Source organism: Hypomesus nipponensis, chromosome 21, assembly GCF_054491055.1.
Source record: "Hypomesus nipponensis isolate SF chromosome 21, ASM5449105v1, whole genome shotgun sequence".
Lineage (NCBI taxonomy): Eukaryota > Metazoa > Chordata > Actinopteri > Osmeriformes > Osmeridae > Hypomesus > Hypomesus nipponensis.
The window spans coordinates 5,077,501-5,101,012 of record NC_140381.1 but is presented as its reverse complement, the minus strand read 5'-3'; the positions used below and the strand labels follow the sequence as shown (position 1 = coordinate 5,101,012).

The 23,512-nt window shown below is 51.1% G+C and overlaps 1 protein-coding gene across 2 annotated transcripts in view; it reads left to right on the top strand.

Annotated features, from left to right (window-relative positions):
• cfap58 (cilia and flagella associated protein 58) overlaps nt 1-23,512 on the top strand; it is a 76,624-nt gene that overhangs the window by 38,334 nt on the left and 14,778 nt on the right. For both annotated transcript variants that reach the window (XM_084686023.1, XM_084686022.1), the window contains exons 12-16: nt 8,318-8,458; nt 10,033-10,256; nt 15,108-15,219; nt 15,607-15,711; nt 23,305-23,424. In XM_084686023.1, coding sequence (XP_084542149.1) covers nt 8,318-8,458; nt 10,033-10,256; nt 15,108-15,219; nt 15,607-15,711; nt 23,305-23,424 — 702 coding nt within the window. The remainder of the gene's footprint in view (nt 1-8,317; nt 8,459-10,032; nt 10,257-15,107; nt 15,220-15,606; nt 15,712-23,304; nt 23,425-23,512) is intronic.

Genomic DNA, 23,512 nt, shown 5'->3' with positions numbered 1-23,512 from the left:
AGAAAGCACCGGAAGGTAGTTGAAGGGGGGAGTAGAGGTTGAGCAGGCCTGATGTTCACGGCTAGCTGACTCAACCACTGGGGGGGCGGCGGCAAGGGTCTGGGCAAGGGCGAGAGAGAGAAAGAGAGAGGGTTTGGTGATAATGTGCGTGTGGTGGGCCGGGGCGACGCGTGTGCGGTAGTCGGCAGCAGTGCCTTATTAAAGGGGCCGCCTCCGCTTTTCCTCACCGCCCGAACCCAACCGACGCCGCTGATCGATGGGTCTTTCGGTCTCATGCTAGGTGTCAAATTAGAATGCCAGCAGTGATGAATAAGGGCCCTCGGCAGTCCGGCCTTCCTACCCTCCACATCTCGTCCTTCCTCCGCCCGCCCGCCCCTCCTCCACCTTCTCCTCCTTACTTATGATCTCCGCCGTCTGCCTCCCCCCCCCCGCCCCCCCATCTCTTCCCCGCGGACATTACCCAGCATGCTCCGGGCGGGTGGCGTGGAGGGAGGAGGGGAGAGGCCGGTGACAGCCATCGCTCAACTCCCCCGGCTCTGCCCGCCGGGGCGCTGATTGGAGCGGCCTCGCTCGGGCGCCGTTATCTGCTCTGACACTCTGGAGCCCCCGGATCACGTAGCGTAGCTTAGCCTAGCCATGAAAGCCAACACCCCCTCCCTTACCCTTCCCCCCTATCTCTCTCCCTCTCCATCTCTCCCCCTCCCCCCCCCCCCCCCCCCCTCACTCTCACACAAGAGCTCCCCCGCTATCACCCTTCTGTACTTTTCGTTCTTCCACCTCGCCGTTTTAGAACCTCCCCCCCCCCCCCCTTTCTTCCCCACGTCTGAATTCAGATTTGAATGAAAGGTAGAGGGGAGGACGGAGGGACTGGAGCTGGCAAACAAGTGGAGAGACTCCCCCCCTGGTCTTCCTGTCTCTCTCTCCTCCCCCACCTGGCCAGGTCTCGGATCACAATTGGACATCTGGATGACAAGTTGAAAAGCACGCCGGGAAGAAAGGAGTCATTTGCTTTGCGCCGAGATACCGAGCAGGACACTCGCCATAAAGAGGAGTATGTGCGCTGGGTTGAGAAATTACATTTTTTAGTGTTCATCTTCTGGATCCTCCCCCCCCCCCCCCCCCCCCCCTCCCCATTGCCGAATCATGCCAGGCCCTTCACTGTTCTGCTCATCCAATCATGATTATAATTGTTATGGGATATGCTATTGTTCTGATATTGCTTTGATAATTGAATCGTAAGTTACGCGACCATCTGAAATACATTAGTGGCGGGGGATATGAGGAAGCAGCAAGTGCAGGTTCTTCATTTGAGGCTCAAAGTCTGAACTGAGAATCCTCACTTATCTTTAGACGGCTGCTCACAGTTGATCAGATTGCAATGTTAAGCAGCGCTACACAGTGTAATTAAGTGGAGAAATGAACCACTGTACAGTGGGGGAGATACTTAACCTTGCGAGACAGCTGGATTCGCGAGGATTCCTGGATTCCTTTCCACGCAAGAATCCATCTTGGCAAGACCCAAGTGATTTCTTTGGTTCGGGCCAATCAGCATCCTTTGACTATTGCCAGCTATGTGCGTGGTTGTAGTTAGATGGTGATTGACACATCCAATCACCTGTCAAGTATTTTTTTGAATGTGCCTGCCCTTTTCCAAACAGTTTCCAAGGACGATTTCCCAGATGGTCATGTGTAACAAATCATCTGGTGAGTCAGGCTATGAGAAACTCATCGCAAATGAGAAAATAACCACTTTACAGTGATACACTCATAGTCATAAAATGCCTTTTTTTTCAAACCCCTTTCACCTTCATGGTTCTGAATCTGTCTTCTGATATCATTTTAACTTCTGCTCCTGCGTACGGCTTTTTTTCATTTTTTTTTCAGTTCGTTAGAGAGAAATAGACATGCATGGGGAGCAGAGGAAAAGGAAATGAACAGAGAGAACAGAACCCAAAACGTCGTTTCATGTCTGAAGGTGCTGGGGGACATGTTGGAGAAAAACAGCAAATTAAAAAGAAACTGTACAACAGACTTAGATAACCTAGATCATCTTTTTTTTTCTTCCCAACACCGGCTTTTTATTTATCCCGTCTTCATTTTGATCTTTCCAAGGATTCACCTTTTGCTTCAACTCTTTCAAAGTCTTCGACCGCCCTAAGCATCAATATCCCTCTGTCACCTGTCTGTCTCCATCCCTCCTTTCCTTCTATCTGTCATTCCATCAGTCATGTCCGTCTCCTCCTCCCTTCCCTCTCCTCCTCCCTTCCCTCTCCTCCTCCCTTCCCTCTCCTCCTCCCTTCCCTCTCCTCCTCCCTTCCCTCTCCTCCTCCCTTCCCTCTCTCTTCCTCCCTTCCCTCTCCTCCTCCCTTCCCTCTCCTCCTCCCTTCCCTCTCCTCCTCCCTTCCCTCTCCTCCTCCCTTCCCTCTCTCTTCCTCCCTTCCCTCTCCTCCTCCCTTCCCTCTCCTCCTCCCTTCCCTCTCCTCCTCCCTTCCCTCTCCTCCTCCCTTCCCTCTCCTCCTCCCTTCCCTCTCCCCCTCCCCTCCTCTCTTCTCTTCTCCTCACATTCCCCATTACACAGGAAGAATAGATGTAGTTCTACTGTACGTTTCAATATAATGTCCTAGCATACATCAGCCAGATAGGCCTTCAAGAAAGCGCTTCCTTAATGGTAGACCCTCATGTTCACCTCTCCATGACATCCATGTAACGGGTTTTCACACAAGAGATTGCATCAGAGCTGTAATTGAGAGCACAGTCATTTCTGACACATATTTGTCAAACCTTAATAGCTGAAATCTTATCATCGCGACCAGGCCCTAAATTGGTTCATCACCGAGATAAGAATTTCTCTCAGAGTCTGGTGTGAAATCTTCCCCCTCACTTGTGTGTGTAGCTGAGAGGGTGTGTGTGTTTGCGTGTGTGTATGGTTGAGTGAGAAAATGAAATCTTTTTTTTTTTTGGGGGGGGGGGGGGGGGCAGAGGAGGATGGCGAGGAAAGGTGGAAGACGCTGAATAAAAGAAAAGGCTTATCACACGAGTTGAGGCTTGGATTCACACTCCATCAGCTTGCAGTTTCTATACCTCACTTTTTTTCTCTCTCTCTTTTTTTCTCTTTTTTTTTTACACCAAGAAGGAATTTCGGTAACACCTCAGGAAGTGAAACAACACAAACCCCATTCGGGAGCGTTCCGCAAGGCTGTCACGATTAAACAGCAGCCAATAAGGATGCTGTTTTGCGTTGAACACTGCTTACCACACTGTTGCTTAGGAGCATGCCGTAGCTAGCTAGCCACACTTTAAATGGTGAAACGGTGTGTGTTTGATGAGATGGATTTTCTGGATAAGGCAGAACGGAAGGAGTCACGACAAAGGAAAGGAGTTTGACTTTGGTTTATTAGTCGAGCGCCCGGATCAAACAATCAGTTCAAGACAAACTGATGGCACGAGTGAAAACTCTGTCTCTCAGCCATGCTTACATACATGAGTTGGACAGTACAGATATAGAATGCACACAATGACTTCCTTAACGGGTCAGTGCACTGATATACTAGAACGTTCAGCAGGGGAAGTGGTCGTTAATTCCATGAGTCCCAGTTTGTACATTCTTTGCCTCACATGCTCCTAACTGGGCTGTGTGCTATATTCTGCTCAGAGAGGACCAAGCTGCAGGGCCTCTTGACCTGGCAGAGACTCAGGCTGCACATGTACACAGGAACTCTGCCTTACAGTGTTGTGGGTCTCCTGTCTGTGTGAGAGCTTTGCCCCACTCAGCTGCCCTCTGTTAAAGAAAGATCTTCTCTCCCCTCTTCAGTTTGGACCATTAGTTTTGTCAGCTACCACCCGGCCCCGTCCACCTAGGTCGTATTTTAGCAATTGACAGCACATCACGCCCCGTTGACAAGACGTCGATACCAACCCAAGCCCCCCTCCCCCACCAAACCACCCACCCGCCTCAGAAAACAGTGACACATCTACGTTTGGCGTCCTCCTTAACCGGCCCAGCAACAAACAACAAAGAAATCCCGGTCATATCATCATCTGCCAACATCTCACCCCCCCTGTCTGTCATCCCCTTCATCTATCCACCTCCCTACCCTCACTCCTTTTCCTTTTGTTTCCCCCCTGGTTGCATCATGTCATTTCCAGCGTGCTCCTTTCCTCCTGTCAGGAAGTGTCATCGTCAGCTCCGTGGCCGGCCGTGCTGCGGCGACACCCTTCAGAGTGCCGGCTGGGCCAGCCGACTGTGAACGCTTGGCTGCTGTACCCACTCAATTATTCCACAGCGAGGTTGGAGCCTTCCACCTTCTCAGGTTCCCCTTGATAGGAGCCACTCGACGGGTCTGGCCTTGGAGCGTGTTTCTGAGGGCGCGTGGGAGTGTGTGTGTTTACAGGTGCGCACGTGTGTGTGTGTGTTGGTGTGTGTGTGTCTGTGTGTAAGTGTGTTTACAGTAGGGCGCGCACGTGGAGAGCAAGGCGTGTGTGCAAGGCGTGTGTTTGCAGGCGTGCGTTGGCGTGTAGTCGTGCGTGCGTGTTTACAGGTGTGTGTGTTGGTGTGTGTGTGTGTGTTGGTGTGTGTTTACAGGTGTGTGTTTTGGTGTGTGTGTGTGTGTTGGTGTGTGTTTACAGGTGTGTGTGTTGGTGTGTGTTTACAGGTGTGTGTGTTGGTGTGTGTGTGTGTGTTGGTGTGTGTTTACAGGTGTGTGTGTTGGTGCGTGTGTGTGTGTTGGTGTGTGTGTGTTGGTGTGTGTTTACAGGTGTGTGTGTTTACAGGTGTGTGTGTGTGTTTACAGGTGTGTGTGTGTGTGTGTGTTGGTGTGCTTTAAAAGTGTCAGCCAGCACTACCGGCGTTTCATCTTGTTTAGTCCCCAACTTGATTTGTCTCAGTTTGTGGCTTTTCCAAGGTGGCGAGAACGAAGAGAGAGCTAAAAGCAAAGCGGAGAGAGCAGAGAAAAGATGGCACCCAACACTGACGCGTCACATTGACTCCCCTCTGTTCAACTTCAATGTATTCTATATCTTATTCATGGCATGCTTTTATGTATACAAGTGGGTATCTGTTGCAAGTGTGACTTTGTCTCAACCCCCCCCCCCATCCACCGTATTTCATTCAGCAGGCGTCTGACTTTGATATCCTTCACTTGCTCGCAAACCTGTAGGAAAAGCGTGGAGGGAAAAAAAGAAAGAGAGAGAGATGCTACTGTTATATTGTACTGCCATATTATTATTGTTATACTCCTCGTAAATGTTGTGATACATATGTTAAAATGTCCTTTCAATATGGACTGCTTTGGCAATACTGCTCAACCCAAACTGTCATGCTAATAAAGCATTCTGTACGGAACAGAGAGAGACAGAGAGAGAGAGAGAGAGAGAGAGAGAGAGAGAGAGAGAGAGAGAGAGGTGCTCTGCTTTGAACTGATTACGCAATCATCAAAATCACATCACAGGGGGAAGATACTGTACTGGGAAATATCAGAATTCTTTAATGTGCTATCGAATCTATTATTCATTGACTGATTTTCACATTTGTGAAGTCATTTTCTATACATTCCACACGTAGCAAACAGCAATCGACTGCTGGGTCCAACTCCACATCGCTCAGTCATCACATCTGGATGTAGTATCAACTGAGTGAAATACTGTTTTGGGGTCCCATATGAGCAGCTGTGTTACATTCGGTCGTGTTTTACATTTGTCTCTGTGTGGCTGTGTCTCAGTGTTTTTACACATCCTTTATTCAGCTCATGCTGTTTCATGTGAGAACCTGTTTTCTCCTGTTTTTTCCACCCTGCGCTCGCTTTCAAAACCGTTGTTTTGGCTGTCGTCTGCTTGTTTTCCCATCAAACCCAGGCCTGAAGTATGTCCTGTTGTTAGCCCATCCAGCCTCCCCCCTCTCTCTCTCTCTCTCTCTCTCTCTCTCTCTCTCTCTCTCTCTCTCTCTCTCTCTCCTCTTGAAAAAAACAACAACAACAATTAGGACACCTCAAAAGAACCCCATTAACATTTAAATGAAGGCGATACAGAATTCTTATCTTACACAACACGGTCACAGAGAATAGAACTCTACAGGCCTGTCCCCTGTCCCCCCATCCACAGGCCCGTCCCCTGTCCCCCCATCCACAGGCCTGTCCCCTGTCCCCCCCATCTACAGGCCTGTCCCCTGTCCCCCCCATCTACAGGCCTGTCCCCTGTCCCCCCCATCTACAGGCCTGTCCCCTGTCCCCCCCATCTACAGGCCTGTCCCCTGTCCCCCCCATCCACAGGCCCGTCCCCTGTCCCCCCATCTACAGGCCTGTCCCCTGTCCCCCCCATCTACAGGCCTGTCCCCTGTCCCCCCCATCTACAGGCCTGTCCCCTGTCCCCCCCATCTACAGGCCTGTCCCCTGTCCCCCCCATCTACAGGCCTGTCCCCTGTCCCCCCCATCCACAGGCCTGTCCCCTGTCCCCCCCATCTACAGGCCTGTCCCCTGTCCCCCCCATCTACAGGCCCGTCCCCTGTCCCCCCATCTACAGGCCCGTCCCCTGTCCCCCCATCTACAGGCCTGTCCCCTGTCCCCCCCATCTACAGGCCCGTCCCCTGTCCCCCCATCTACAGGCCTGTCCCCTGTCCCCCCCATCTACAGGCCCGTCCCCTGTCCCCCCATCTACAGGCCTGTCCCCTGTCCCCCCCATCTACAGGCCCGTCCCCTGTCCCCCCATCTACAGGCCTGTCCCCTGTCCCCCCCATCTACAGGCCTGTCCCCTGTCCCCCCCATCTACAGGCCTGTCCCCTGTCCCCCCCATCTACAGGCCTGTCCCCTGTCCCCCCATCCACAGGCCTGTCCCCTGTCCCCCCCATCTACAGGCCTGTCCCCTGTCCCCCCCATCTACAGGCCTGTCCCCTGTCCCCCCCATCTACAGGCCTGTCCCCTGTCCCCCCATCCACAGGCCTGTCCCCTGTCCCCCCCATCTACAGGCCTGTCCCCTGTCCCCCCATCTACAGGCCTGTCCCCTGTCCCCCCCATCTACAGGCCTGTCCCCTGTCCCCCCCATCTACAGTCCCGTCCCCATCCCCTGTTCCAGCCCAACTCAATCTCTCTTCAGTTCAGTCTAAGAGGTGTCTCCCCCCCCCCCCCCCCCTGACAACAGCGCAGTAACAAGACTGCGTCAGCCCCCTCCAAGAAAACACATTACACGCTTCACCCACTGGCAGACTTGGAGTGTGCGCTGCAGTTTTCGAAAAGGATGTTGCTGTTCACTGACTCCAGACATGACGCGTGCCTTGTGCTCACACATACACAGTCATGGTTCTAGTCAAGGCCATGCACTGGGTTAGAATGAGCCTAGATCAACAGTGGACTGGATCCTTTGACACCGTTTTGCCTCCACCTAACCCTGGCACTAGAAGCCTGCACACCATAATAACACAACAGCAGACAGGTTTTTTTCATCGAAATACACATAAAGCAGGCTCTGCTGTGCGCTCGACTTCTTTGGTATTGATTGTGCCTCGGTCGTAACACAAATCAAAGGCATTTAATCACCAAGCCATTAAAGTGTTTGTTGATCTGTTTACAGTGTGGCCTTTGTTCAAGAGCTTAGGCACTTTTATGTCCATGTCAGGGGTTAATTCCTCTCAAGATATATGTCCTCTGTTCATTGATGCCCCGTGCCGACCCACCCCTACCGCTCTGGCAACCCAAGCCTAAAACCTGGCAACCCCAAAGTAATTAGCCAGGGGGGAAGATAAAAGGAGAGGTCCTCTTGTAATAAAAGGGCCTGTTGTATCCTCCACTTCATCCAGCTAGAATGTGGGCCCCAGTGCAGCCCCGGTGGTTCAGGGTGAACCACCAGGGCCAGGGGGGCCAGACTGGGAGTGCGGCCAGGCCCCAGGACACCTGATCTGGGTACTGAGGAGTCGTTCTCAGCCTCTCCTCGGGGGGGGGGGGGGGGGGGGCAGGGGGGCAGGGGGGGGGGGCAGGCGCTCTGACCTGTTTACAAGGAATGATAAGAATGGTTGGGGAGGGGGGGGGGGCATTAAATGGATATTGGAGTGATTTCTCATTCTTCTCGATCATTTGTCCTCTCTTTCCTCCCTCTTATTTGCTGTCCGTCTGTCATTTCTCCCTCTCTATTTGCTTTCTCGCTCGCTTTTGTTCCCGCTTCAAAGGATGACCCAGTCTCATGTACCATGGCTTCTGTAACAGACATTTCCACATTGACGGCAAACGAACTCCGCAAAGTCTCGTCATGTTCCTCTTTATTAAACGCAGCCCCCTCCCCCCTCCCCCCTTCCCCCTGCACGCGTGTGTGTGTGTGTGTCCCCTCCACCCCCCAGGCGGAGCTGCAGAAGATGAAGCAGCAGGCCCAGGAGACCAAGCAGTTCATTGACAACCAGGAGGCGGAGGAGAGGAAGCTGCTGAAGATCATTGCGGACGCGGACGCTGAGAGGCTGCGACAGAAGAAGGAATTGGACCAGGTAGGGGGAGGGGGGGGGGATGGGGGGGCAGAAAGAGGGAGGGAGGAGAGGGAGAAGTGGAAAGATAAAGGGGGGAGGAGGAGGGGAGGGGGGAAAGGGGGGTCTCCCCTGCTTCAAGGAGCTCAGTCGCCGTTCTAGCGATCGTCTGTCCGTCGCCCCCCCCCCCCCCCCCCCGCCCCCGGGAGATGAAAGGAGTTGCCCGGTGTCTGTTCGTGCTCAGAGCTTATTAAACACAGGTCCCGGACGTTCCCTCTGAAGGCTCCCGCCGCCTCCGGCCTTCCGCCTGACCCCGCTTAGAGGTAAGACGGCGGCCGTCCGCCTAGCTAGCCGTCAAACCCCACAGTACCTTGACAGGTTCAGATGGGCGGCGTTTGATATGTTCCCCCCCCCCGCCCTCCTCGCCGTCAACAGGGGAGGAGGCAGGTCGGAAATCAAAGGGGGCGGTAATGGCTTTGGGTAAGTGACGAGACGGTAGGAAAGGAAAGAGGATTGGGGTGACATCAGGGTTGGACTCTCTGTGTGTGTGTGTGTGTGTGTGTGACAGACAGAGAGAAATCGAGAGAGAGGCGCACGCAGATGAGTAAAAGAGCCTGCGTGTTAGTCGAGAGAAAGTGTGTGTCTGTGGGGATGTCCTCGCCCTTGAGCCGCCCGTGACCAGGTCCCAGCGGCACGCCGTCCTCCCCTTGTCCCGTCGTCCCCTCACGCCGTCCCCAAAGAATTGTCTTGATGAGGCCTTGCAGAGAGTGAGTGGCCGAGGCTGGAGGGCTGGGTGTCCTCGCGGGTAGATCATGCTTTAGTAGGCCAATGAATCTCCACTCTCCAGAATTAAAGGGAGAGACACCCATTCCGATTAGATTATTCAAATGATTATTTCTCCCCCCTCCTCCCCCGCCATGAATGTCAATTTTTTATGTGCAGTGCGGCGGGGGGGGGGGGGGGGGGGGGTCATCTGGGAATGTGTGAAGACTCTCTAGGAACGAGCGTGTTTTCCTTCGACATGTGTGAGGGTTGTAAAGTCCCTGGCCTGCGACATGACGCGTGTGCATGATGTAGACACGCGCTCGCCGGCACGGGACGCGATGGAAACGAGACGGCGTGCAGCTCCACGGCACACGTGACATCATGTACGTGCCAGTCACTCACAGACTCGCTCAAACCTGTTCAAACCTGTTCCTCCTTTCACACTTCAGAAGCCAGCCATCATGGAACTCCATCTCAACTACCGTTGACATGTGTTCATTCAGACACTCATCTGAGGGGTGTCCAAATAGCGAATATACTGTAGTAATGAGCAACAAAAGTGCACAGTTCTAAAAACACGACGAGTGAGTTAGTGGAGGAATGGCCCCCTACCACTACGTCTTGACGACCGGTGGTCAAAAGAGCTACTCTCGACGCCTTTACTCCCTAGGCAGGGGCGCCGCCAGGAATTTTGGGCCCCATAAAATAAAAAAATAAAAACATTGATCATTTCTATAACTTTTTCTGTTTTTGGGGGGCCCCTGTCAGTCAGGGGCCCTTGGGAATTGTCCTAACTTCCCCACCCCCCTATACGGCGCTGCCCCTGCCCCAAGGTGATCAGCGAGCGGGACATCCTGGGCACGCAGCTGGTGAGGCGGAACGACGAGCTGGCTCTGCTGTACGAGAAGATCAAGATCCAGCAGTCCATGCTCAACAAGGGGGAGATCCAGTACAGCCAGCGCGTGGAGGACATCCGCCTGCTCAAGATGGAGATCAAGAAGCTGCGGAGGGAGAAGGGCATCCTGGCTAAGAGCGTCGCCAACGTGGAGGACCTGAGGTGAGCGGGGAGGGGGGGGGGGGGGGGTGGTGGCGACGACGCTGACCGCTGCGGAGGTAGATAGAAGGGAGGGATGCAGAGAGGGAGGAGGGGGTTTGTTGGGAGAGCGACGGCGATAGAGATGGCCAGGGAGAAAGATGGTGAGAGGGATGGAGCCAGATAGAGAGATATCGGGGAGGGATGGAGAGAGAGAAAGAGATATCGGAGATGGATGGATGGAGAGAGAGAGAAAGAGAGAGAGAGAGAGAGAGAGAGATATCGGGGAGGGACAGAGAGAAGCCGACTTGAACAGGCCAAGCTCCAGACATCTGAGCACCACAGCTCATGGTGAATTCATTTAGAACCAATGTTATCTTACTCTCTGAGTACTTGGGGGTTATTTTTGTAGTGGTGCTTCTCTCTACTTAACCTTTCAGAGAGAGCAGTCGCGCTCCAGTCACTCTGATAAATAATCAATGAGCCTGAATTATGCACTAATATTCCAAAAGGACCCCATCATTTTTGTTATTTTTTTATTATTTAACTCGAAGATATATTCAAAGTTTATTTCTTCTTCCCAAGCCCTCTTGGACACAGCAAAAGATGATGATCAATGGGTAAAAAAAAATATTTTAACAAATCGGGCTATGAATTCACATTTGTCTATGCAAATGATGCCACTGTGTATGCTGGGAATGTTACGAATGCATCACATAGTGGGCATTAGCATACTTCCATTGCAACCTGAATACAGTAAATTCTCAGCTTTATGCTGGCAACCTGGAATGACATTGAGTTATAGTCATGACATAATTGACATTGTTTTCCCATACAAGTGAGCAATTAGGGTAAATGATTGGATAAAAGAGCGCGTGATAACTTCCAAACAGAGACATTGCCATCTTTTTGATACTAGGATGTGTCACCCAGTATGTGCGTGCGTGTGTGTGTGTGTGTGTGCACGTCACGTGGAACTGTCTTTGAAGAAACCAGTCACGGCCCACGTCTTGTCACAGTAATGAGCGGAGGGGGCTTTCAAAAAGCAATGACAAGAAAGCTAATGATATCTCTTTTTTTTTTTCTTTTTTTTTTGGGGGGGGGGGGGGGGGGGCGTAAACTCGGCATCGCAACGCACCCAGATGCTTTCTGTCTATTAATGAAACATGCCCATGTCTTAACACACAGGCTGCGTGGAGGAATCTGGCTCCATCAAACCCACGGGGCTGTTTAATTCCCCCCCTTGCCTCAAGGCCTTTTAGCAAGAGGCACAAGATTTACCATGAAGCTTTGTCTTAGACAACGGGGAAACACACCGAGTAAACATGAAGGGGATCCATGTTTCCTGTTAACCTCCCCTCCCCCCACACCCCACCCTGCTGCCAGGGTTCCCCAGATCCCCAGAGCCCCCCACGGTCACTCAGCCCTGCCCTGTCTGCACTGCGAGACCCATGTCCCCCCCCCAGAGCCCCCCACGGTCACTCAGCTTGCCTCCGCGTCTTGTACCTGCCCTGTCTGCACTGCGAGACCCATGTCCCCCCCCCCAGATCCCCCCAGGTCTCCCCCCGTCTCCTCCATACCCTGACATCCGCCCGTTCTGGAGCCTGGTGAAGCGTACAGGAAACGCCGTATGCTATTCCCAGCTAGCGCCTCATTAGGTGCCAACCCACTTAGGGTCTGCCTGGATGGGAAGCTGAAATGGCACAGACAGCCAGATGGATCCCTGAGCCAACAGTCAAACACAGGGACGCCCATGCACACACACACACACACACACACACCTTCACATGTACACACACACCTTCACATGCACACACCTTCACATGCACACACACACCCGCGCACACACACTTTCACATGCACACACACACACACACCTTCACATGCACACGCACGCACACCTTCACATGCACACACACACACCTTCACATGCACACACACACCTTCACATGCATACACACATGCACACACACCTTCACATGCACACACACACACTTACTTGCACGCACACTTGGCCACACATACACACACACACATTCCCCCTGCCCTTTTAACACGCTTTTACATACACGCAGACACACACAGCCAGTTTGCATGCATTACCGCGGTCGGGTCTGGTTCCATAATGACCGTGCGAAAGAGCCGCTCCCTGTGATGTGCAGGGCCCGGTTCCTGGGCGCGCTCCGTGGGGGCTGCCGTGGGAGGCCACGCCCCTCCATGCCTCGCCATGCCTCCCACTGATGGCTTTGTAGCACCGCGTCCATTAGAGAGACATTTACTTTTTCAAAGGGCTTCAGGGGCCAAATGATCTGTCTGCAAAAGCCGTGTTCGTTTGTGTGTGTGTGTGTGTGCTACGTTCAGGCATCACGCAGTGCCGCCCAGTGTATATCAAAGACCAGGACAAGTCCCATGAGTTGTAATTTCATTTATTTATTTATTTTCCACCCGTATTCTGTTTTGATATTTAATCATGCCAGCTTCACTCAAAGTCTTACTGTGTGTTTTTCTGCTGGTTTTTTTGTTTGTTTCTCTCCTGTGAGGAACCTAATTATGATGACAGATTGGTAATACTGACCGTTTCAATCTTGGCTTTTTTGTGCCTTCCCACTCCCGCTCCGAGAGATGGCCACAGTCCTCCATTTCATTTAATATACATCTTCTTCCTCTCCTTCCTCTGATCCTTCTCAGAATGTGACATGTCGTAAATACACTGGTTTGTATAGCAACTTCAGTCTCTCCTCCCCCCCTCCCCCTCCCCCCCTCACACGTCGTGAGAGAGGGATTGAGTATTGCAGTAGGCACACTCCGCGCATACAAACACTGTCTCAGACACGCACGCACACACACACACACACGCGCAATTTAGGAAAACACCTGCACACACACACACACACACACACATAATCGCATGCACGTACTCTTCTAGGAGTATCCCCCACCCTCGCCGATCTTAACGCGAGCGTCCACAAACTGAATCGGCGCGGGGGCCATGCAAATTGGAAAGGCGTGGGTTTCCCCCGCAGGGTGGGGGGTGTTGATTCAACTTAAGGCAGGGAGAGAACAGCACAGCGGTGGCCCCTGTCATCCTGAATGAATCAATCAATCACACACACCACACACCACACACACAAACGCATAGCTCTCTGCATCAGCGTCACTCTACTCTCCCACCCCCACCAGCCTGCCACCACACCCCCCCTTACCGCAAACGAAGGAGATGTGTTCGTAAGAGAACGTGCCGGAATCAGGCGAGCACATGCACCAGGCCGCAGTGCCGTTTCCGGGGTTTCTTCTCCGTATCTTCAGGGGAGTGAGTGTGTGCGCTGACAGCTTTTGATGGATGAGTTGTTTGTTCCTGTTGGGGACAGTGATGTATCTGGGCACATAACCCTGTTGAGCTGTGATTGGCAGCCGGGTACCTCGCAGTTACGGAGCATATATTAGAGTCCCCAGTCTTGAACAACAGCAACAACAGCAAGATAAAAAGGGTGACGTGTTTGTGTCGGCGCGAGACATTTCGACTTGTGGGGGCCACTCCACCTGTTGAATTAGTCGGATAATCACCCCCCCCCCCCCCCCTCTGACAAGGTGGTTTCACCTGTCAAGCTTCCCGATACTTCGGGCCACAAACCAACGACGACTGTATGTAAGATACTCTCCCCAGCGTCTGGAGCAGCAACACCTGGGTAGCCCTTTAAGAACCTTTTTTTCACCTTTAGCTTTTTAATTGCTAATTTATTCTTGTTTGCTAATACAAATGTATCCAATAGCATTGCAAGGCAAGACAAATATGACCCATTGGTTATGTAAATGTAGTCGTTCACAAAAAATCTTGTTTGCAAATGTGTTTTTGGAGAGCTAAAGGTGATGTTGACATTTTAAATTGGATCTTACAGGGTTAACCCTTGTGCTGCCGTCGGGGGCATTGTGAACGACCGTCGTGGCGCAAAAACATTACCACCTTCCGAGGAAATCCCTCATTTGGTGTCTGTCGGATATTAGCGGAGCTTGGGCACTAAACGCTCGTTCTCAATATTTGGCTAATGAGCCACGTGTGATCATCATTTGTCCCCCAACTGAGACGTTTTGCGTCTAAGTGTAAAAATTTGTCGAGCGTTCGACTTCAAGTGCCAGATTATGCGTCTGTGGTTTGCCAACCAATTGGGTAGCATACGGCCGGGTTGACACTGTCCATGCATCTTGTAGCTTTGAGTGCTTAAGCATTGGTGTCTCTCGCTGAATGCGAGGCGTGCACGTCAAGTGTTTACATGCCTGACTAGTAATGACCCGGGGTTTAAACTGAAATCATTCGACCGTCTACATTTCCGTCACTCCAGCGTGATTTTGATCTGGTTACCTCAGATAAAGCGACAGAGGAGGGGTGATTAGAAGGTAAAAGACATGCAGAGTCGTTAACTATAATCTTCTTTTCTTTCTTTATCGCTCCCCTAACCTGGACTGGCCTTGGGCTGGTATTTCAAACTTCAAAACAATTCTGTGAACTCTGACATATGTGTATGTGTGTGTGTGTGTGTGTGTGTGTGTGTGTACAAACCAAGACTGTGCAGATGGGATCTCGAATGCACCTTTGGAAATGGTTTAATTGGGTTGATAATGGAGAGGTCAGAGGTTTTCTTGTCACTCTGCTGCTAGCTATTCACAATAATTGGACATACGGCATACTGCTACTCACCAGGGTCATCAGAGTAGACATTCACAAAGCATTGAACATTATCTAACCCTGCTTTGTAAGAAAAGGGAACGAAGTTTCACACAAATATCTCACTCATTTTGTTTGTTTCTATGGCAATGTCCTGACTGTGTGGGAAATTGTGCCTTGACTGGTACTTGGCATTGTGTGTGTGTGTGTGTCAGACGAGAGGTGTACCACATGCAGAGGGAGCTCCTCAGAGAGAGGACGAGGTGCAGGGCCCTGGAGGAGGAGCTGGAGAACCCCATGAACGTCCATCGCTGGAGAAAGCTGGAGGTGTGTGTGTGTGTGTGCGAGTGTGTGCGTCTACGACGGTGTGTTTAGACTTTGAACGTGTACGTTTTGTACGTCTCAGCGCTGTGTGTGTGTGTGTGCCCGCGTGTGCGCGTAAGTGTGTGGCCTTAAGCCGTTTAGTCCTCTCCACGGCAACAGGCCCCTCATCCGCCCTGAAGGCTACAGACCTCGTCTGCTGTGGCCCCAGTTTGGGGAAGGACTAAGAAGTTCTCTCTCGCTTACACTCACCGAGAGAGACTCGCTCGCTGACACACACGCACGTACACACACACACACAACCTCTCCCCGGAGCTGGGTTGGTTAGAAGAAGAGGTGATATATCTCTCCCTTGTCGCCATTAAAGCTTTCTAAATGGCTCTCCCTCTGCAGGCAAGCGACCCCAGCACCTACGAGATGATCCAGAAGATTCACTCTCTACAGAGGCGCTTGATAACCAAGACCGGCGAGGTGGTGGAGAAAGAGCTTTTACTCCAGGTAAACACACGCTGACACTTCCTCTCAGATGCCCCACACACACACACACACCCCACATCCCTTTGACTCCACCAGATGAATCCGTCTCCTCCTATCGGTCTCGAGACGGGGCGACTCGCCCACGAGAAAAGGGTCGTCCACCGCCACGGGAGGGTTAGGGGGTCGAAACAAGCGGCAGGGCCTCCCACACCGTAGGTGGGCGGCGGAAGAAAGGAATGTGGCACCTGGCGGAGGGACACTAGGTGGCTCAGCGAGGCCCCTCTCTCTCTCTCTCTCTCTCTCTCTCTCTCTCTCTCTCTCTCTCTCTCTCTCTCTCTCTGTCTCTCTCGAGGAGGAAGATGTCCTCCCGCCGTGACCCCCTTTTTTCATTTTCCTTTCTGTTGATATTTGTTTGGTACGAGGAGCACAGGCCTGTAGGTGTCATATTGCACTTCATATGTTGGAGACGCCGGAGAGATGCTTAGTGGTCTCGCATCCCGGCATGATGTCTAGAGATGTGCCGTACCGGAGTGGAGCAATGTCTGGATTCTGCAGGCTTGTTTTGGTGGGGGGGGGTGTGGGGCTCTGGCAGCTTTGGTGCTCTGGTTCACTATCCGGGGTTATGAAAGATGAGACGAAAGTGTTCTGTATCTCACAAAAGTACTTCTTTCCAACTTGATTGAGAAAGGAGAGAGAACACATCTCAATATTCCGCTCCAGGGTGCATCCACAAATGATCGTGTCAAAGTCTCCCCAACGTTGTATGCGTTTTAGTTTTAGATATATATAATTTGTTATTGTTTTGTTTTTTTCGTGCCGTGCAGCTGAACTTGCAGCCTATTGCATCAATAAGAGCACGTTTACACCAAGATCATCCCTTTCTGTGTTCTTCATTTATCTATTATTTCGCACCATATTAAAGCACATTTCTCCAGTATGTGCCTTCATCTATTCCAATTGTTCTGCACTGTGGGCTCCCCTTGACGTATGCCTGCAATGTAGTCGAATTGGCGGAGCAATACAGCCTCCTCTCTCTCCCTCTCTCTTTCCCTCCATCTCTCTATCTCTCTCTCCCCCTCTCCCTCTTTCTCTCAGTCTCTCTCTTTCCCTCCATCTGTCTCTCTCTTTCTCTCTCTCTCTCTCTCTCTCTCTCTCTCTCTCTCTCTATCTATCTCTATCTATCCCTCTCTTCCCCTCTCCCTCTCTATCTCTATCTATCCCTCTCTCTCTCTATCTATCCCTCTCTCTCTCTCTCTCTCTCTCTCTCTCTCTCTCTCTCTCTCTCTCTCTCTCTCTCTCTCTCTCTCTCTCTCTCTCTCTCTCCCCCTCCCTCCCTTTGATCCGATTTGCCTCGGTAATTTAATCAGATCTGGTGTTCAGTGCTGAGATTGGAAAACAGACAACCATTTCCGCGACATAAGCCCGGGTAAGACGGGTCGGCAAGATTTGTTACCTTAATATTTTGGCGGCAGAGACAGAATTACTGAGCTGATGTACTCAATAAGGATCCACGAAGGGGGGGGGGACGGACGAAGAGATGAAAAATGTCGAGAAAGAAAGAGATGGGGAAAGAGAAGGAGAGACAGAGGGAGAGAGAGCGGGCACAGGAGGGATAGTGATATATCACTCTATATCTCTAGTGATATAGAGTGATAGTGGTATATATAGCTTGTTATATATTTTTTTCTTTCTTTTCGCGAGCCCGTCAGAGTGGCTTGAACTCGTTGACAGCTTTTCCGGTGTAATGGAAGCCTTGTTTTGACTAGCCACCCCTCCTCCGGAGAAATAAGGCAGGAGAGAAATAATAGAAATGGAACATGATTTGATGGCCCCTCATGTTGCTGTCAGGGGTCTGTCTGAACTACAGCCATCCAAAGTCTGGAGGAAGGGGAAGGGGGGGCAGATGATTACATTGCCCTCCACTAACCTCTCTACCCAGCACCCCCCCCCCCCCCTCTTTTCATCTTCCCATATTTACTCTGGCCTCGTGAAGCATCAGCCTCCAATCGTCAAACATCTCCGTACGACGGCTGTTATGGGATGAGACGTGTGTGCGTTCACATATGTAGCACGTCTGATTGCGGGTAGACGTTCTCAAGGCTTAGCCGTTACCGAAATAGACCCTGTACGTTGGATGTACACCGGCAGCCTCTGCAGTAATGATGTCTCTGGGTCTCCTCCTTTCCCCGGGGTTTTCTCTCTTTTTATTTATTTCAATTTGGCTCTGTTTTCTCTCTCCCGTTCCAGCTAGCGCTCCTGTCTCCCCTCCAATCCGTGATTAGAGTTGTCAATGGAAATACGGTTTCGGCAGCACGCGCTTGTCACCTCGTCGCGGGGCGTACACGGGAGCGCCGCGTCTATAGAAAGAGCGCCGCGTTAGTCAGACGCGACGCTGTCCCGAGTGTACGACCTGCAGACGCGATAGGGTGAGATAACCACCCGTGCGACAACGGCAAGCCTTCTGTGGAAATGAAGAGAGGCCTGTTGAATTGACCGCTGGGCGTTTATGTTTTCTCCTGAGCTCTATAGGAAAAACCTGCCTTTTGTTTTTGTTCTAGACCCCCCCCCCCCATGTTGACCAGCATGTAGCACATGGACACTAAAGCTTCAGAACCAAGAAAGTGGAGATCCACCCCTGACCCTTCTGAGAGCGACCGTCTAAACAACTCACCAACGCCATGCACTAATTGGCATAACGATCACATGGAGCCGAAAGACAAGTCTAGGTGTGTGTGTGTGTGTGTGTGTGTGCGTGCGTGCGACTCCACACCCTCCTTTGATCGCTTGTTGATGACGAGCGGTTGATGATTGCTTTATCATTTATTCAGAAGATGTAGAGATTGGAAATCCCACACGCGGCTACAAAAAAAATATAAAAAAGAAATTGTGAGTGAACATAGCCTGGATCCACTCGGCGTCGATCTGGGTGCTGTGGGTGCAGGCTGGCTTTAGGATTATAAATATATCCTTTGACGTGCTGTTCATCTATTTGTGTCTGGCAAGAGCACCAGCCTGTTTGAGAGAACAGGGCTTCTGACTAAGTACGTCTGCACACTGAAGTTTCATCAAGAATTCTTTGTGTGTTTTTTTTGTCTTCTTCTTCCGACTCTGCTGTTGGCGTTCTCGTTTACTGATTCTTGCTTTCTTCCTTATTACTTTTTGTGAAACACGACAACACAATTGTCTTTGGTTACCTTTGAGTATTGTACATAAGGAGCTTAGAAAGTTTTCCAATATGTTGTCTTGCTCAAGTCTAGCCTCTTGCTCCGCCACACACAAGCGCTCTAAACAGACAGCCACACACACATAGACACACCCACACACACACACACACACACACACACACACACACAGACACACACACACACACACACACGGTCGTCGATCTGCAGAGGCATTCATCTCACCTCTCCATCCTTCCTTTGCGGTTTTGCAAAGGCCAGTCTTCTATGAAGGCCTCATCAAAATGCCAGTGGATTTTAATGGCATACGTCGGCCTCTCACTGCCTGTGATCTCCCCCGACTCCGAGGAAACTGCCGGAACTCTTTGTACTGCCTCCACGCACAGGCACACACACACACATGCGTACACACGGTCAGTCACACACACACACACACACACACACACACACACACACACACACACACACACACACACACACGGTCACACGCTGGTTGAAATGCATGGCTCATCTCTGCAGTAATGTCATTAGTGCTGTAGTGCAGCCCTGTTGCTTCCTTGCTCTCCTGATGGCTCCAGGCCAGAGGCCGGTCCAGGCAGTTAGGACTATTATGACTGTGTTGAAATGTTCATTGGGCAAGGGCAGGATAATGGATTTGGGGGGTGACGGGTACTGTTAGGGTTCTGCAGCACTGTGTGCCTTTAACTATTGAGCTATTCTGGGATCAGGGCTCCGTTGATTTGGAGTAATGGCCTCTCTCTCTCTCTCTCTCTCTCTCTCTCTCTCTCTCTCTCTCTCTCTCTCTCTCTCTCTCTCTCTCTCGGTGTGCATCTTTGCCTCACTCTCTCTTTCACTTTCGGTCTCAGTCTCCCTCTCTCTCTGTCTCCCTCTGCCTACATCCCTCCAGCTCTGTCTCCCTCTCTGCCTCCATTGTCAGCAGACAGTCAGGTCAGTACTGTGCCTGGACACCAAGCCTCATCCCTTTGCATCTGTTTCCCCCGCCCCGCGATCAAACAAGCAGCTAGCTGTAGATGGCGCTAGCTCCCCACCAGGCCTCGAAGCGCGCCGGGCATCCCGTGTGCATTATACTGATTATAAACACTCATAATCGTGATTGTGCTGAGGTATATCCCCCCCACCCTCCCCCAACCTTGCCTGGCCTAGTCCCCATAGCTTCCCAGTCCTTGTATATCCTCCCTTCTTACTCATTACTTTGCGTTTGTTTGTGGCCCCATTGATTTACAATGCGGAGAGCATATAAATATTGTTTACTTTTCTCTCCCTCCCTCCCTCTCTCTCTTTCTCTGTCTCTCTTTCATTGAGTCGGAGGGTCGATATCATTGGCAGTCGTTGGGAGAAGGGGGGGGGGGTTGAACTCATTTGGAGCGGTGCCGGGACGAAAGTCAGTCAATCCTGAAATCTGATATTAGCAGACATGGGATCCAGTTTGACAGTTTGACAGTTTACACTTTCAGCGGCTTCCAATAAAGAGTCGGGGAACGGCGATGCGAGCAGAGAATATTGTTCCAGGGACGGCGGCAGGCAGGGCGGCGTGTCATTTTTTTCCCCGGAACGCCGGCGACGCCGCGAATCCCGGTCAGTGTCACTCAGCAAGCGGAGGGGTCCGGGGGTAATTATTACGGCAGCGCTAAGAGGCTACGGCTGCTTACCTGTCATCACCACCTCCTCCTGGCCTCGCGAGCTGTCCTCAACCTTCCGTTGAGAGCTCAACCAGCAACTCCGGCCTGTTTGTCTCCCAGACAACGTCTGGATGACATCAGCCTCGAAAGCCCCCCCCCCCCCTCCCCCTCCCCCCCGCCCCCCTCCAATGTTCAAGCGTAGCCCTGGTTGCATGGACATCGCCGAAGGCCCCTCCAACGGCTCCATTGCTTCACCGTGAATCAGTGGCAGTTTCCTGTTAGGGGGATTATTGATGGACAATAGCGACATGTCATGCAGATCCAAGCTATTTCAGGTGCCACTCCTTTGGAGTACTCATTCTCTCGCACGTAAGCTGATTTCCTTACATAAGCACGTTCGCGGGCCGAGGTATGCGCCGTGGAAACGCTAGCTTGAAAGACGGGAGATAAACAGGAGGGGGGGGGGGGGGGATTTGAAAGAATTTGCTTTGGTCGCTTTTAGACGGTGGTGCGTGAGTCAGAGATTGCATGTTCGGCACGACGGTGACTCAGTGGAACATGGGGAAGGAGAGGAAGGGGAGCGTGGCTGGGCTGGTTTTCTCTAGGACGTCTCTTTGTTGCGCTTCACTTCGCTCTCTTTCTCTCCATCCCCTCACCTCTTTTTATTCCTTGTCGGTTCATGTTTTTTTTTTTTTTTTTTTTTTTTACTTTTATTTCTACATGTTATTCTCTGTGAGATCAGATGTTTGTTTCCTCCAAGAAAGAACCTGTTTAACGGCAGCACAGGGGGAGGGGGGGGCGATGTTTCTGCCGCGCCAACAATGAGACAAACTTGAACGGGGCGAGGGGAACTGATTTTAAAACATCTATTCCTCGACACCTCTTCCTGTTTCTCTCTCTTGGGCTTGGCCGCTCTTATTTCTCTGTCTTGCTGCCTTTTCCACACACACACACACACAGGCACAACCACCACAGGCAGCACCGGACAAACAGCCGTTTTCACGATCTGCTAGATGACTGAAGAGGCGGTGTGCTCCGTAAGAGGATGGGCCGGCTGCTATTTGCCCCCCCCGGTCACCAACGCGAGGATTTACAAGGCTGGGAGGACATGGGGACAGGGGTCACTATGTATTCCAACCCCTGCTGTACACACATCTTGTGTAGGCCTTGGCACTCTCGTATGAGCATGCACACGCGCTCATCAACTCACATTGTAGCCCACGCCCACGCACACATACGCGCCCCTTCGCAAAACCTGAAATGAGATTTCGCTCTCTCTGTCTTGTCTCTCTCTCTCTTTCTCTCTCTCTCTCTCTCTCTCTCTCTCTCTCTCTCTCTCTCTCTCTCTCTCTCTCTCTCTCTCTCAGTTCAGTTCAGAATGCTTTATTGGCATGACACAGTTTGAGTTGAGCAGTATTGCTCAATAATAATATGGCAGTACAATATAACAGCAGCATAGTAAGAGTAACAGTAACACATAAATGCTTGTTAATATACAGAAAGGTTGTAACAGTTGTACAGGGTTGGTTCACTGTCCCTCAGGTTGTGGCATTGAGAGACATATCTAGCGGCAAGGCTTGCAGTAGGCCCTTCGCCCAGAGATATCCTTAATTTCTCGTTTATATCAAGCTCTGTATAGCTTTCAATTAATTCCTTACATTTTTCCGGATATTGATCTCTTATACTTTTAAATTTGTAACATTCATGTAGAAAATGTTTTTCTGTTTCAATTTCCCCTGATGTACAGTGTCCACAGATTCTGTACTCTTTAGATAAGCATGTTTGTTTATGTCTTCCTTTTTTGATTGCGAGGGTGTGGTCACTCATTCTGTATTTAGTGAGCAGCTGTCTCTGCTTTATGTCCTTAACAGTATATAAATATTCAGCCATTTCATATTTTCTATTTAGGCCCGAATAGCAATCTAATTGGTTTTGTGTCTTGGTTTCTTCTTCCCAGTGTTCTAGGTAGGAGTTTTTGTTTTCTGTTGTGATTAGTTTCATTCTGTTTGGTGTTAGTAAAGGTGAAGAAGGTGTGACAGGTGGTAACTGGTTTGTTAGTCTCATGACCAGCTGGCACAGGGGGCTCCTCTCAGGGTTACCTTCATGGACTGCAAGGGCTTTAGACTGGAGGGTTTCCTCAGGACTGGATTTTAAATGGGTAAAATTGTAATGATGTTTTCTGGATTTCTAATGTTAAAGGGAATCGGCCTAATTCTGCACGACATGCGTTTGTGGGGGGGTTTATTAGGATATTTAATATATTTTGACAGAAATCAGCATGTAGAGTCTCTATTGGGTGTTTTTCCCAACTATTGAAGTCTAGATGGCTGAGTGGGCCCCATATCTCACTTCCGTAGAGAGCAATAGGCTTGATGATGCTGTCGAATATTTTACACCAAATATTAATTGGGATGGTTATTTTGTAGAATTTTTGTTTTATTGCATAGAAAGCTCTACAAGCTCCCCTCTCTTCTCTCTCTCCTTTTCACCGCACCTCTACAGCACGCATAACTGCTTAATTCAGTTAATAACCTATAAATATTTATGCGTGTTATTTTAATGCGAGCACTAGGCCTCATTACTGCCTGATGGGTTCAAACAGGCCTGCAGTCCGCCTCTAATTAGAAGGCCATTTTCCACCCACCCCCCCCATTCTATGCGGTTCATTTTCGACGCTGTGATGAGAAAGCGATCGCCTATACTTAGGTGATTACACCTGCCTATTCATACAGGGGTTTGCCCCGTACGACTCATGTCCTCTCTCTCTCCCCCCCCCCCCCTCCCCCCTTCAGGAGAAGGAGAAGCTCTACGTGGAGCTGAAGCACATCCTGGCGCGCCAGCCGGGCCCCGAGGCGGCCGAGCAGCTCCACATCTACCAGCAGACACTCAGGGAGAAGACCAAACAGCTCAAGGTGCTCGCTCCTTCTGTGCCTTTCATCCTCCCCCCTCCTGCATCACCTCCCTTATCCCTCCTTCAATCCCCGTCCCTCCTGACCCAGT